General features: G+C 40.6%; 1 protein-coding gene across 1 annotated transcript; it reads left to right on the top strand.

The window, feature by feature from the left end:
- The first annotated feature begins 672 nt into the window (after positions 1-672).
- On the top strand, positions 673-15,450 carry LOC306981525 (uncharacterized protein). The gene is made up of 9 exons (XM_079581133.1): positions 673-755; positions 899-976; positions 3,054-3,215; positions 5,747-5,929; positions 8,172-8,375; positions 9,878-10,009; positions 12,296-12,433; positions 13,493-13,627; positions 15,373-15,450. The coding sequence occupies exons 1-9, from the start codon at positions 681-683 to the stop codon at positions 15,406-15,408; spliced, it is 1,143 nt and encodes a 380-aa protein (XP_079437259.1). The 5' UTR covers positions 673-680; the 3' UTR covers positions 15,409-15,450.
- The last annotated feature ends 333 nt before the right edge of the window (positions 15,451-15,783 follow it).

Below are 15,783 nucleotides of genomic sequence, written 5' to 3'. Positions count from 1 at the left end.
CTTTTTCACTGCTCTTTTGTCACTTTTTTGTTGTTTTTGTCGCATTTTCACCCTTGTTTATTTTTTGTTGCTATTTTGACACTTTTTTTTCAAGGCGCTTTTAGATTTGGGTAAAGCCCAACTGTAAAAATGTGCTCGGTTCATGTCGGGGTTAAGAGGATAATTTACTTTTATGATTTGGCTGCTACAGTATTATAACATCTGATCTATGTACACAACTACTGTATTTAGTCTGTGTTTTGATATGATAGAGGTTGATATGATCAAAAATCCTTATTTATTTATTTACTTATCTATCAAAATATGAGGACTTGACCTTGGTTTAGAAGGCGACAGCATAAACTTTGTAGGAAATATTTTATTTACTTCGGCGTCACCTCAGTTAGGCCGGCAAAAACAATCTCCTTCGCAACTCTCCTGCTCACTTCCGGTTTTCACAATAAGAGCACCATAAAACCGTGATGCATACTTCCTTTCCTTGTAGCCACAACACAGAAAAGTGGCTTACATGAGTAATAGTAGGAGCCATACTGTTATTTTGCATTCTGTCGTTTTTTGTTTTTGCTTCTTTGTTTGTTTCATTTCTACTTCTAGCTTTTATTCTGAAGAGCGCATTTCCGCAGCGGCGCTTTTTTCCGCTGCAGCGCGTGAATGGTGTGAACGAACCACATTCACCTCAAATGTTTCTGAATCTGACGCGTGACCGCATGGCCGAAATGATTGGGAATGGGAATCTTCTCGGAGTCGCGAAGTCGGTATGTTTATTATCATCCAAAAAAATACAAACAGAGATGAAAATAAAAAAGTCTGTAGTTTGTGTACTTTGGCGTGCATCAGTTTACCATTGCGGAGCTGATGCTAATGAAACACGCTAAGCTAACGTGTGTTTTTGTCTCAGGGGGAGACTGACACTGGGACAACCACCGTGGAAATCTCTGTGCTTGATGATTTTGAGGATAAAATAACTATATCTAAGGTAAAAAATTAAGATGAATGATGAAATGATTGTAACATTTTGGTCACGACTTGTTGTGAATTCGTGAACTTGAACGTTACCCTCCCAAGTTTATGATACATATGAACTTAGATGGACATTATTATTGTGATCAGTGAGTTGTCCCGCCCTCCTCCCGGTGCCGGAAGTAAAAAGTTCGTTACAAATCTCTTCAGACTTGGTGAAGAGTTTAATGTCATGACAGGGTTTGAATGAATGTTGCATGTATACAGTTCGGGAATGTCCACAGTTACCATGGAGATCCGCCATCTTTGCAGCTGTTAGCATACATTTCCATAGACTAACATTAGCTAAAAACAGTACAAAAAGTGGAGAAAAAACCAGTGGAACGACTCCGTTAGCTGCTGAGTTACTGCTGGTAAATAAATCTAACACACTGTGGTCTCCAAGTGTTTAAATGTGAACAATAACTCCAGTATTTTAACTTCTAAAATCTCCATTAGTTTACAATGGCTGCTAATCCCATAATGCTTAGCGATATGACGTCACATTCCCGAACGCTATTTTCTACTGAACATAGTGCGGAACTGCAGATACTTTTTATAACCTTTTGATAAATAAAGTTTTGAATTAATCTTCGATTTGGGAAATTTAGTGATTAGTTTGTTACTGTAGCTGATTTACTGCCATTGTTAAATTAATAATAATTTTGTCCAAAAGTCTGTGGGGATCAGTGTTAATTTTGACAAAATATTTTAATTTAGTTTTAGTCTTAGTCTTTTGACGAAAATGTAATTCGATTTTAGTCAAGTTTTAGTCAAAAAAATATCTTCAATTTTAGTCTAGTTTTAGTCGACTAAAATTAAAAGTAAATTTAGTCGACTTTGCATTTATAATATTCATTATAATCATATTTAATCTTGTTCCTCTGCTTCATGGAGCTGCTCCACATGAACAAAGCTCAGAGCTGATCCTCTGACAGTGAATTTCCATGATCTGTGGCTCTTTCAGACGCTCAATAGAAGTTTGGATGATTTTAGTCTCTCCTTTTCATTTTTATTTAGTCTTATTTTAGTCGACTAAAATATCTGGACATTTTAGTCATAGTTTTTGTCTCATGAGAAACTTTTAATTTAGTTTTAGTCCAATTTTAGTCGTCAAAAATATCACTTTGACTAAAATTAAGACTAAATATTTTAGTTGACGAAATTAACACTGGTGGGGATTTTACAACCCATTATTCTTGCATTATTATTGACTTGAGCCGTGCTAATCTTTTTTTCATTTGTTTGTCTGTGGAAGCGTACAGTTTTTTGGAATTTGCAGAGGTAGAGCATGTTTGCAAGTTGGATGCACAAATCAACTTGGTTATTAATTCTGCAACTTGTGTGACAAAAAGAAATGTTCAGTTTTTATAAAATATCTTTCAATATTTATTTTTCATTGGGCTAGTCTGTTAAAATGACTTATGATTAGTTGTTTTGGTCATTATTTCAGCTTTATGGGTTTACTTAGTGCTTTAATCGTGTGTGTTGCAGTGTTAATTTCGTCGACTAAAATATTTAGTCTTAATTTTAGTCAAAGTGATATTTTTGACGACTAAAATTGGACTAAAACTAAATTAAAAGTTTTTCATGAGACTAAAACTATGACTAAAATGTCCAGATATTTTAGTCGACTAAAATAAGACTAAATAAAAATGAAAGGGAGAGACTAAAATCATCCAAACTTGTATTGAGCGTCTGAAAGAGCCTCAGATCATGTAAATTCTCTGCCAAAGGATCAGCTCTGAGCTTTGTTCATGTGGAGCAGCTCCATGAAGCAGAGGAACAAGATTAAATATGATTATAATGAATATCATCAATGCAAAGTCGACTAAATTTGTCTTAGATTTAGTCAACTAAAACTAGACTAAAATTGAAGATATTTTGTTTGACTAAAACTAGACTAAAATCGAATTACATTTTTGTCAAACGATTAATTAAAATATGTTGTCAAAATTAACACTGGTATGTTGTAATATATTTGACAAACTCACCTGGGTTGGAATATAATGAACGGTCCGTGAGCTGTTGTAATTTTCCTTTCTTTGTTAAAGGTTATTTGTGAGCCAGCGCCTGAATTGGAAAGATGTCAAGGTCTAACCACAGTGCAAACTAAAGAAGAGCCTCTTCATGCCAGTCCTCCACCCCCTATAGAAAACCTGCTTCTTGAGACGAAGGCGCCCATCCCCACTGCAGCCCAGCCTGGAGAGCCTAAGGTGAGACTCAACATCAATGCCAAGGATCCATTTGTAAATATATGTTTGGTTAGGGTGTTGGGCTGGGTGAACAGGCGAAAACAAACCTACAAATGAAACACTATTATAGCACATATTTTATGAATTCTCGAAAATAGCATTTAAAGTATTTACAGCCAAGATTGAGGGAAAAAATATATGTCCATTGTGTAATTGGTGGTTACTTAGTACTGTTTTAAAAGCAACACCGTTTTTTGCAAAAATTGTTAAAATTGTCAGACAGCGATACACTTTAATGAATGACAAAAAAAATGTTTAAAGAAATGATTCAAAACACATTTGTTGGTACTTTTCAACACCTGATAACGATGATAAAGCTGCTTCTCAGAAAAGTTATTCTAGAATATAAACGTACTGTTTGATACGTACTGTTTCAAAAATCCCTGATGCTTTTTGGGTGATATCAATGTGCACATAATGCGGTTTCATTGCACAGTGAGTCCAAATGTTACAGTTTAAGCTGTGTTAAATATGGCTTAAGGCGAAAGCTGACACTGACAAGACATTTCCAGTCAAGAAAACCAACATATTTATCGTACCGTAGCTTCAGACACCGACCATCAGCTCCCGAAGCATCACTGAGAAGATCTGAAGCCACGAGGGTCTTCATCCGCGGTTGCAGTGTCAGACTTTAATTACAGAAGCAGGTAAAGGTTCTCGAGTCTTCACCTGTACTCTGCAGTTTAAGTGTCAGAGTTTAACTACAGAAGCAGGTAAAGGTTCTCGAGTCTTCACCTGTACTCTGCAGTTTAAGTGTCAGAGTTTAACTACAGAAGCAGATAAAGGTTCTCGAGTCTTCACCTGTACTCTGCAGTTTAAGTGTCAGACTGTAACTACAGAAGCAGGTAAAGGTTCTCGAGTCTTCACCTGTACTCTGCAGTTTAAGTGTCAGACTGTAACTACAGAAGCAGGTAAAGGTTCTCGAGTCTTCACCTGTACTCTGCAGTTTAAGTGTCAGAGTTTAACTACAGTCAAACAGACTCCAGTCAAGGTCGTGGCTTCAGATCGCCTTCTCAGTGATGCTTCGGGAGATGACGAGCCAGTGTCTGACGCTTCAGGGCGATGAATGCGAGTGTTGGGTTTTTTGTGAGCTGGAAATTAGGATTATTGAAGGCCTGTCCGCTGACGACATGTCATTGGTTGATCTTTGTCATTGGTCGATCTGTGTCATTGGTTGATCTCTGTACTTTTGTCAGAGTCTCTTCATGTTTATCCCTAAGCATTTTGTCACTAGAGGAACTGTAGGTGATAGAAAAAGGCACTGAATTCTGTGATTTAAATATGAAGTGGGTGTGATTGACTTTTGTGATTGTTTTTGATTGTGCTCATAGACTTCCACTGAGATCACTGTTAAACCCTTCTGTTATGTTACAGGTCAAGATCTAGGAAAATAATTCAAAGTATTTTTTCTGTGTGAAACTTCTTCTGCTTGCCTTAGTGTAATCTACATATAATATGAAAATGGTTCATCTCACATATTTGCATGTTTATATCACATAGATACTGTTCGGGTCAAACTGGAGGTAAAAGGGTGTCAAAAATATCAGTGTATTTCTTTGTTTGCAACTGTGAGACAAAGGACGCCGCAATTTTGGGTTCAATGATTTATAAAAAAGAAAAAAAAAGAACATGTCACCACTCACCAGTATTGCAGTATTAAAAAAAAAAAATCATTCACAGCGCACATTTGTAACAGGTTTCTCTGAAATTATGTTTGCAGTCTGGTTTAGTTGTAATTAGGGCTGAACAATTTTTCAATATTGCGATTTGATTTTATTGCGATTTTCCGCTAATAACTTTTTGTTGCACTACATTTAAATATTTACGACTGATTTAATAAAGCATTACTTACTCTTAAGTCCTTTATAATCACATGGAATATAATTTCAAATAGTCCTCATAGTCTACATAATTTCCAATAATCATATACTGAATTTTTTTGGGGGGTAAATAGCCTAAATAATTTCTTGCTATTTGCTCTTGTGTTTTAGTCAGTGTTTGTGAGATAAGTTCTTATCTTTATCCAAAACATTCCCAAACATAAGCCTCAAAGTGAGACTCAAAGGACTCTGAACATCAGCTCAGGCTCAGCTTCATCTGTGTGGAGGCAGAGACATGTGACTCCAGAGGAAAGTTTCTGTGATCAGAGCATCAGAGCGTGTAGCGCTGCAGCTAACGCAATGCTAACGGAGGAAACGGCAATAGTCCTGAGCGGTGGCTGCTTTATACACGCTGATATTTTCACAGTACAACCACGATCTACCGCACACCTTAAATAGACTGAGAAGTAAACAAAAGCCTGTGGTGGAGCGCGGAGTGGATCCTCTCAATGAAACAAAGTGCCTCTGCGATTTCGAAATCGCGTTGTGTAATATCGCGCTAAAATTGCAAATGCGATGAATCGTTCAGCCCTAGTTTTAATAATATGATGATAAAGGTCTCATGGTCATGGGTTTGCCAGTGTAGCACTTTGTAATGTTGTTTGTGCTCAGCCTCAGTGGACCGTGGGGGCCCAGTGCCAGGCCGTGTGGTCAGAGGATGGGAGGGTGTATGCTGCCAGCATCCAGTCCATAGAGGGAGAGCGCTGCAGGGTCCGGTTCGAGGGGTACGGAAACGAGGAGGACCTGCCTTTGAGCACACTCAAACCGCCAGAGCTCCAGCCCAAGACCACTCAGGTACGTCGGACCCAGGGGCACTGCTAGATGTTCTGGGCCTTATGACAGAAAAAAGTCACCTACACCTTGAACGGTGAATTTAAATGTTTAAATGGTGTTGCTCCACCTGAATTTTTTTACTGAACAGACTGCATTTCCTGCAATTACAGTCTGTGCCTTTTAGAGGTGCCCCAGCAGGTTAGCATGGTTCAAGTTGTGTATTTTAATTTCCATGAAATGCTGTTGTTTGGCTACATTTTATTGATGCGATAAAGGCTGGTGTTGCCAATTAAAGATGAACAAGTAAAATATTTCAGCACATAGTGGAAAAATAATGGCGCACGTGAAGATTAAAATCAACTTATCGTCTGAATTCCAAAATATTCTTTTATTTTTGACAAAACGCTGCTGCGTATCACTCTGAGTGAGTGGAGGCCGAGATCCCCAACCCTCTGCAGCGTGTGTTTCACCCCTGCTCTTACCTTCAGGGGCCGCCTCACACTGGTCTGTGAAGTGCGGACCCTGACTCCAGTCGCCACTGCTTTAGTCAGGACATTTGGTATCATTTTTTATAGCCTTTGTAACAGTTTGACTGAAGTACAGTGAAGTGAATGACACTTATTATGGACTTATCAGCTGTTGGCATTCGGGCATAGATCGATGGCTGATACTGGACTGGGCCGCTGTCGGGGATCAAAAGGCGCACGGCGAGCTCCAAATAGGGCAAACTTCACAATAAGTTGCTATTTCCTCGACATCTCATCCCTCTCTCTCTTTCGCTGTCTCTACCGACAGACCTGGTTCCCTCTACACCGTGTTCCAAATTATTATGCAAATTGTATTTCAGTGCCATAAAGGTAAAAAATAAAACTTCTTCAATGAAACTCATGGATGGTATTGTGTCTCAGGGCTCTTTGAATCACTGACGTCTCAGAAGCCTGGGATGATTAGTCCAGTTAAGGTAAAAACTACTGAAAAAGGACGTTCCACATTATTAAGCAGACCATCATTTTCAAACGAAATAGGAAAGAAAAAGGATCTCCCTGTTGATGAAAAGCGTGACATGATTGAATGCCTTGGACTTTTTCTTTTGTACTATATTTATTTCTGTAAAGCAAACACTGTCTTGCTTTGCGACTGAGAGACATATTTCACCCCAATCACACACACACAGGAATAGCTCCGGTCTTTTTTTCTGCTGCTTGAAGCTTGGAACAGTTTGTGTCAAAGCAGTGTTGAACTCACACCGTAAATTCTCTAATACTGGCCTGTATTCCATTAGTGGCGGAGGCAAATTAAAGCCGTTCTCTAAAACAGGCCGGGGCTTTTATTAGAAACTATAGCGGTAGAAATATTCCCCATGTTAGGAATTTGTCTCATACTCGTGTAAATGAAAACTCACGTGCAGGAAGTAAACAAACGGGAACCCGGGCCGATGGGGGACGCTGCGGAGGAGCTGATCCGAGTGTAACTTTGACACAGATTTAGCCACTTTTCAAACCTCCAGTGACTATTTGTAGAAACAGGGCAGACAACAAATGTTGTGTGACCCTCCAGGGTTTTAATAAAGTCTCCATCCTGTCTTCAAAGCACGTCCAGCTGCTCCGTGTGCAGGTCAGTCCCGCCTCAAAATAACTCCTCCCATCAGCGCGAGCGTCTCGTCTTCTCTCGGGTCAGTCTCATGATCGATCACAAACACAAACGCTCCGTCTAAACTCAACTTTTACACAAGATAACAACAAATAATCCGGTCCGCGGTAAAAACGAAACAGAAACCTGCAGTGACATTGATGTCAAAGCTCCGCTAACAGCAACGAAACACTTCCTGTTGTCCCGACAAAATAAAAGGCGTCAATGTTCCAGCCGCTGGGAGAGGGTTTGAAATGTTCATTAATAAATGAACCTAATATTTTAGGTGCAAATGGACACAAATCTCGTTTTGCTTCGTTTTCCTGGTCGTCCGTTTTGCTCAAATAGAAATAAAGGCCTGTCTCTAATTAAGGCCTGGTTCCAATTAAGGCCCCGGCCTATATTAGAGCATTTACAGTAACTTTACTGCAAGGTCACTGTCGAACAGGTCAACAGCTCATGGTTCCAGTTCGCTGCACCGTGGGCTGTAAAAGTAGGCAGTATAAGACGGCAGTAAAAGAAACACCTGAACAGTCGGAGTGCAAATGCTCCACCTGAATACAAGTACGTCTAAAACGCTGTGACCCTTGTGTTGCTGGAATGCCGCCTGCATAACCCCTGTCGTGTGTGCCAGACTGTGCTGCAGTGTCAGGAGTGGAGAGCAGGCTCGCGCTGTAGAGCCCGCTTCTCGGACGGCCTCACTTACCCCGCTGCGGTGGCGTGGGTCCACGGGCGGCGCTGCGGGGTCCGCCGTGACCACGCCGACGTCGAAGAGGAGCTGGACGTGAGCAGCCTGCTGAGCCCGGACGAGCTGTACGGGCCGGGGCGCACGGGCAGGGTGAGAGTCAGAGCGAAGGTCTCACGGCGGCAGACCGGACCGGGCACGTTTGGCTCCTTCACGCCCGTCAGTTCATCCTCCTGAGGGGATGAGTGAACCACGTTTGTTTGTGAACATTGGGGATGTGTGCGAGGTCCGGGAGAAAAAATCCAAGCAAACCTACTCGTCTGGTAAAGTAGTGCTAGTTGGTCAAATGGTCATTCAAATATCTTAAGTGTCTTTGGACCAAACGCCTGAGAGTGGCAATAGTAAATGTACATACCAAAACAAATCAAAGCATTGCGAGCTCTATGGTTCTGCGACATTAGTGTGGAGTTTTGGGTACGGTTGCAAAGGAGTAGAAAATTCACGATAAATTTGAGAACTTCTTCCTGGAACCGTAGCTTAGAAATGTTGGGAAATTTCACAATGTTCAAACTTCCATTCAAACATGGAATAGATACAGACGGCATCTCGTCATAGAAGGGGGCGTGGCCTCACCGAGGGGGAAAATAGAAATCTTTTGGGAAACGCAATTTTTCACTCTTTTTTTAGCCATTTTCTGGCAAAATATAAACTTATTTATCACATACAAATAAAGTCAAGTGTAATCGGGCACATATGGATATTTTCTCACAGCAGATTGCTCAGTAGAAGTGAAAAAACGGCAGTTGTAGCTCGCGCTCGCTAACCGTTAGCATTAGCCCGATGCTAACATGTAGCATCTAGTTAGCATTCTCTGTTTTTTGTGTATTTATGGGCTGTTGAAGCACTTTGCTCCCCCCCATGTCTTTGTTTATTTAGTCGAAAACTATATTCATAATTCAGCATTTGTTAAAGTCGTTTTTGAATAACTAGAGAAAGTTTAGATTTTTCTCAATTGTTTTCCCCCTTAACTGTTTTCAAACATGACCATATATGGGCGATTCCAGAGATGCCGTCTGTATCTGTGCGTCTATTCCATTTCCAAAAACCCGTATTTGTATCAGCCACAACCTTAAACACTGCCCTGTTTTTAAAATATCGTATAATTTGAGCACGTCAACACTAATGACAAACGGTACTTTTGCTTCTTCACTTGTCATTAACCCATAAAACTACACTATACTGATCAAACAGAACCGTTTAAAGATGAAATAATCACAGTGAGTAACAATTCTGCCCCAAATACTGTAGTACGAGGGTAACGTGTGTTCAACCACAGGCATAAGTTCCTCTCTTTCCTGGAGAGTAGTTGTGTTTGAAGTTTTGTTTGAAGTTCTGAAGTCTTTTCTCCAAACTCTACTCTGTGTTTATACCTTTTATTTCAGTGCTCAAACTGCCTTCCCTACAAAGCATTGATCTGCTCGTGTCATGTTGGCGATGTCGTTAAGCTGATGTGTCTGGTCAAAAAGCTGCACTTCCCGCTGTTGCCAAGAGAGGGCAGTAGTAACCCTCCAAGTTCAAGCATTGAGGAAAAGTGAAAAGAAAAGTGGACAACAATATAATAAGTGTGATCTGGTCCCTGCTGTGTGTTTGTGCAGGGCGCCACCTGGAGGCCGTCGTTTGGAGGCGGAGTCAGGAGGAGGAGAGAGGTTCCTGACGTGGCAGACAAACGAGAGGCGGAGCGAGGAGGGCGGGACAGGGTCTGGAGAGAGCCTCAGCACGGCAGCTGGGTGAGACACACTCTGGGGGTGTCTTATTGTCCATTTTTGGAGTAGTATTTGTTTCATTCACACAGTTTGTGTAGTCATGTGATGCCAACATCATGCAGTGTGTACACTCGGCTTCACACGCACAGATTGACAGGGAAATAAAACCAATCAGCAAATGGCTGACGTGACGACTGAGAAGAACAGAGGAGTCCATCAGCGTTGGCCTGGGCTGCTGTCCACTGTAAAGGAGCTTATCAGGAGCCGCAGCAGAGAGCGCCGAGGCTCTGTCTCTGGTTTGTTGTGGACTAAATGTCTTTGAATGACAACCTAAGAAGACAGTGTGAACCTTTACAAAGGTCATTAGACACTGTGAGTGACTAGGTTTGGGCGACAAATCAAATTAATTCAATGAATTTATGCTTTTAAAAACAGACGTTTTGGAAAATGGCTAATCGTAAAATCGAGTCCGCCGCTCCATGTCCCCCAACGTGCGGCCGGTTTAGCAGCGTTTTAGACGCTCTGTAGCAAAATGACTCCAGTGGAGAAGCAGCGACTTTCTGACCTGCTGCTTCACAAAGACCGTGTGTTGTGTTTTAAAGGAATAGGCCACCGTTTTTACATACTAAGATATGTTCTTACCTCACTTTAGCCGAGTTAATATATCCCCGTCTGGTCTTTGTCCGTGCGCTCTGTCACGCAAACGGAGCACATACGCAGCCTCTCCCACATGTCACATAGCTCCAAAAAAGCTCACGATAGAAGCTACCAAGCTCTTCCACGTGTTCCCTATTTAAATAAAGTTACGTGAAGTGTTTTCATGCGAAGTATATTTACACAGAAATGTAACATGTCGATTTTATAAGCAAATAAAAAGGGGGACTATATTGTGAGGCGTAATGATACGAGGAGCAAAACGTCCGCGCAGTAATTCCTAAAGACTTCCCTCCGCTCACTTCCGTCAATAACCTTTAGGAGTTACTGCTTATAAAATCGACATGCTACATTTCTGTGTAAATATACTTCGCATGAAAACACTTCACGTAACTTTATTTAAATAGGGAACACGTGGAAGAGCTTGGTAGCTTCTATCGTGAGCTTTTTCGGAGCTATGTGACATGTGGGAGAGGCTGCGTATGTGCTCCGTTTGCGTGACAGAGCGCACGGACAAAGACCAGACGGGGATATATTAACTCGACTAAAGTGAGGTAAGAACATATCTCAGTATGTAAAAACGGTGGCCTATTCCTTTAAGAGGACACAATGGAGTTTTCTGCCGCTAAAACAGAGTTTCCCACTTTCCTCCGCTCTGCTCCTCTGCCTTTCTCTGCCTCTGCTCTGAGCGGACCATTTAACTCCGCCCCTTTCCCTTGAGTCTCCAGACGAGCGATCGCTGTTATTGTTTACTTCCGCAATTTTCGCCGGATGTTTTGGTGAATGGTCGGCAACAGCTGATGCTGTTACAGCGCAAGAGAAGCAATGCACTGTTTATGGACAATGTTTTTGCTGATTATAGGATTTTAATAAAATGTTTATCAAATATGAAAATGTAAAATGCCGATTACGGCCAACGGATGTGACGACATCGCGATCGCTCGTATGGAGACGGTTGTCAATCACAGCAGAGGCATGAAGACGATAAAGCTAAGACACTTTTAAAAACTCCATGGTTTATTAAGAGGTTTTACTTTTGAGAGCAGACAAGGAAGATCTAAAACAGAAATAACTATTTTTAAAGAAAGGGTTATGTTTTTTTAATGGGCCTTATTGTAGCTACAGTTATATCACCCAAACTGAGTAAAAAAATGTTGATTTTATTTTTTGCCCATATGGCCCAGCACCATGAGTGACGTTCTCTTGTGAATTTCATGCTGTGATTGGTTCAGTTATGAGACAGCCGGTAAACAGAAACCTGTCGTCCGTGTGTGTCCAGGCCTACTTTCTTTTGTGTAGAAAGGAAGTGCGTCTCTTTCTCTGGTTTATTTACAGCACAGGTGATTCAATCCTAGTTTCTGCCCCAGCTTTGATTAGTTTCCGTTAGCAGTAGCATTATACCATTAGCATTAGCGTGTAAAATGACATGCAGCATGTCCATATTGACTCAGGTTTAGTGAACGATATTTCTCTGCTCCCCTGAGGCCTAGAACGTTGTGGGAGGACTTGTTTTAAAGCCCTGATTAAGGTCTTTCAATATTGTAAAATCCCTTCACAAATCACAGATAAGATTATGATAAACATCTCCGCAGTGATCTCTTATTTCCCCAGAGTGTGTCCTGAATCCCTAAGGTTCTGTGGTGCCTGTGTCCACAGCCGTCCAAAGAGCGGGTCCCGAGTCAGAGCCGAGAGGACCGAGAGCCTGAGGAGAGGAGACCCTCAGACCGACCCTTCAATCCAACCTTTCTGCCATTCGCCTCCTTCCCCCCGCCGCCCTTTCCTCACGTCCCCGGGGTAACGACAACACTCTCATCCACACACATCCGGGAACCAGCTGTCACTGAACCTGAAATCTGGCAATGTTTCCTGGTTCTGGTGTTTTTAATCCCCACGTGACCTCTGCTTCCTACACCAGGGCTGTTCAATTAATCGAAATTCGATTACGATTTCGATTACAACAGTAAACGATTACAAAATTAGCATAATCGCAAAAAATCGATTATAATATTTTTTTTTCTATTTTTTTTTCTTTTTCAATTTTTTGTCAATTTGGGGTTTTTTTTTCCAATTTTTTTCAATTTTTTTTTTTTTTTTCTAATTTTAAATTTTTGTCTTTTTGTCTTTTTCTGCTGGATTTTTGTAATTTTTCTGATGGATTTTTGTCATTTTTTTGCTGGATTTTTGTCACTTTTTTGCTGGATTTTTGTCACTTTTTTGCTGGATTTTTGTCTTTTTTTTGCTGGATTTTTGTCTTTTTTTTGCTGGATTTTTGTCACTTTTTTGCTGGATTTTTGTCTTTTTTTTTGCTGGATTTTTGACACTTTTTTGCTGGATTTTTGACACTTTTTTGCTGGATTTTTGTCACTTTTTTGCTGGATTTTTGTCACTTTTTTGCTGGATTTTTGTCACTTTTTTGCTGGATTTTTGTCTTTTTTTTGCTGGATTTTTGTCACTTTTTTGCTGGATTTTTGTCACTTTTTTGCTGGATTTTTGTCTTTTTTTGTTGGATTTTTGTCACTTTTTTGCTGGATTTTTGTCTTTTTTTGTTGGATTTTTGTCACTTTTTTGCTGGATTTTTGTCACTTTTTTGATGGATTTTTTTAAAGGCAACAAATAATCGTTTGAATAATCGTGATTTCAATTATGACAAAAATAATCGTGATTATTATTTTTTCAATAATCGAGCAGCCCTACACCAAACCTTTGTTATAGGAGAGAATCATGTTTGGACCTTAAATCAGATCTGTGTGGAATTTGAACCGATTCCTGTAGAATTCCTCACTTCCGAAATCCGTTGAATAAAAGTATCTCGTGTGTGTGGAGCGCTCCTCTGACTGTGCTGTGCTGTTGCAGGACGGCCCGCCCTACGTGCCCCCTCCCCCTCCGTTCTGGGCGTTCGGCGCTAAAGAGCCCAGCGCCGCCCTGGACCCCACCTCCCACATGCTGATGCTGTGGTACATGTGCGGCTTCCACACCGGCTCATACCTGGTCAGTACAACGCCGTCTCGCAGTCGGTCACTTTAAACACAGGTACTGGTACTCGAGTCGCAATTTTCGGGACTTGAGACTTACTTGACCAAAGCTTTGACTCTCAATGACTCGCTGTGACTTTATAGTTATTATTTATTTGAGTGAAACTGTCGAAAGATCGGGATTCATTTCGTAAAAGCGCCGCATCTATGTTTTGAGATTTATGGACAGGAAAACGTTTGAAACAATGGGCTGGACCTACAGCGCAGACGGAGCCTCCAGAACCACGATGCGTAAGAGCTGATTAATCAACAGAAATCTTGAGGTTTTTTCGATGTTTTAAGTCGTTCACACAAAGTTTACAGCATTTAGAGGTTCTTTTACGCATCTGCACAGAGCCTACGCGGAATCTACTTTGAGCAGGGGCGAATCCGAGTATACAGGGGCCGGGGCATTACAGGGGAACCACTGACAGAAAAACTGCCAGAAACTAACAAAAATAAAAAGATTATTTTATATTTGAAAAGTTCATTTGCAAAAGCAACAGATGCCACTTATGAAGCGGAAGTTGTGTGAATTTAGTAAAGAACAAGTGACTTAATATTTTTATGGCACTGAAACAAATCGGGTAATGAAAAACACTGTTATGTAAAGAGAAATGTTGAAGCATACGCTGAGTTTTTTCAATGGCACTTATCTGTTTTTGCAAATGAACTCTTCATTTATATTTCATACTGTAAGGAAAATGCTGTCCCAGTAATTTTGTACATAGATACAGACGGCATCTCTGGAATCGCCCATATATGGTCATGCTTGAAAACAGTTAAGGGGGAAAACAATTTGGGAGAAAAATCTAAACTTTCTCTAATTATTCAAAAACTACTTTAACAAATGCTGAATTATAAATATAGTTTCTACTAAATAAAGAAACAAAGACATGGGGAGGAGCAAAGTGGTTCAACAGCCCATAAATACTTAAAAAACGGAGAATGCTAACTTGATGCTACATGTTAGCATCGTGCTAATGCTAACGGTTAGCTAGCGCGAGCTACAACTGCCGTTTTTTCACTTCTACTGAACAATCTGCTGTGAGAAAATATCCACATGGGCCCGATTTACACTTGACTTTATTTATGTGATAAATAAGTTGATATTCCACCAGAAAATGGCTAAAAAGAGTGGATAATTGTGTTTCTCTAAAGATTCTATTTTCCCCCTCGGCGAAGCCACGCCCCCTTCTATGATGAGACGCAGTCTGTATCTATAGACTGGAGCATTTAAAATATACATAGATTGAATTTTATGGTGATTAAATATTAATTCATTAATTAAGACTTTAAATCCAAATCCATGAGATTGTTCAACATTTTCAAAATCTAAATCTTGAGAAAGCACTTGTTATTTTCAAGATTAAACACATGAAAAGTAAACACGCTGGCGTTTGTGACCTGAGGTGACTTGACGGCTAAAGCAAGACTTGACTTGACTTGACAAAAGCTATGACTTGACTTGACTTGAGCCCATGACCGATTGACTTGGACTCTCTTGGGACTTGGACCTTCTCGACTTGGACTTTGACTCGAGACTTGCATTTAGTGACTTACTCCCACCTCTGGGTACTAGTGATGAACGGGTCGCAGGTTCCACCGCGGGTCGGGTCGAGAAATTCTCCTTTGATGGTGGACTTAGCTTTAAAGTCCTCGGCACTACCAACCTTTGACTGTGCTTTTCTAAATGAGTTAAACCGTGTTCTCTTCCTCCAGGCGCAGCAGCCGGCCAAGTCCTCGACCAGAGACTGACTCAAGCTTTTGATTTGGACGTTCTGCACCGTTCTGTTCTTTACGTTAAAAAAAATATACATATTGCACTAAGTTTCCACGCTTTTTGTTTTTATATCAACTTTTATTTATTCATTCATGAATCACTTTTGTTTCAAGTCAAAACATTTAGTTTGCTCGTTTGACCATTTTGAAATGAGTTCTGTTGAAACTTGTGAAATGAAATAAAAGCACTTGACGAGTGTTGATGATTCTCCAGCTTGGAATTTATGTGACAGTGGAAAGTTAAAGGGATGTTTGGCTTAGGGCATCATTTCCTTGTATCCAGAGAGTTGTTGATTTCTGGAGTTATATATGTTTTTAAATTCATGCAGTCCTCTATATTTGAAGAGTTTA

Source organism: Gobius niger (assembly GCF_951799975.1).
Source record: "Gobius niger genome assembly, chromosome: 22".
Taxonomy (NCBI): Eukaryota; Metazoa; Chordata; class Actinopteri; order Gobiiformes; family Gobiidae; genus Gobius; species Gobius niger.
The sequence above is the reverse complement of the archived record's forward strand: the minus strand, read 5'-3'. Positions and strand labels throughout refer to the sequence as shown.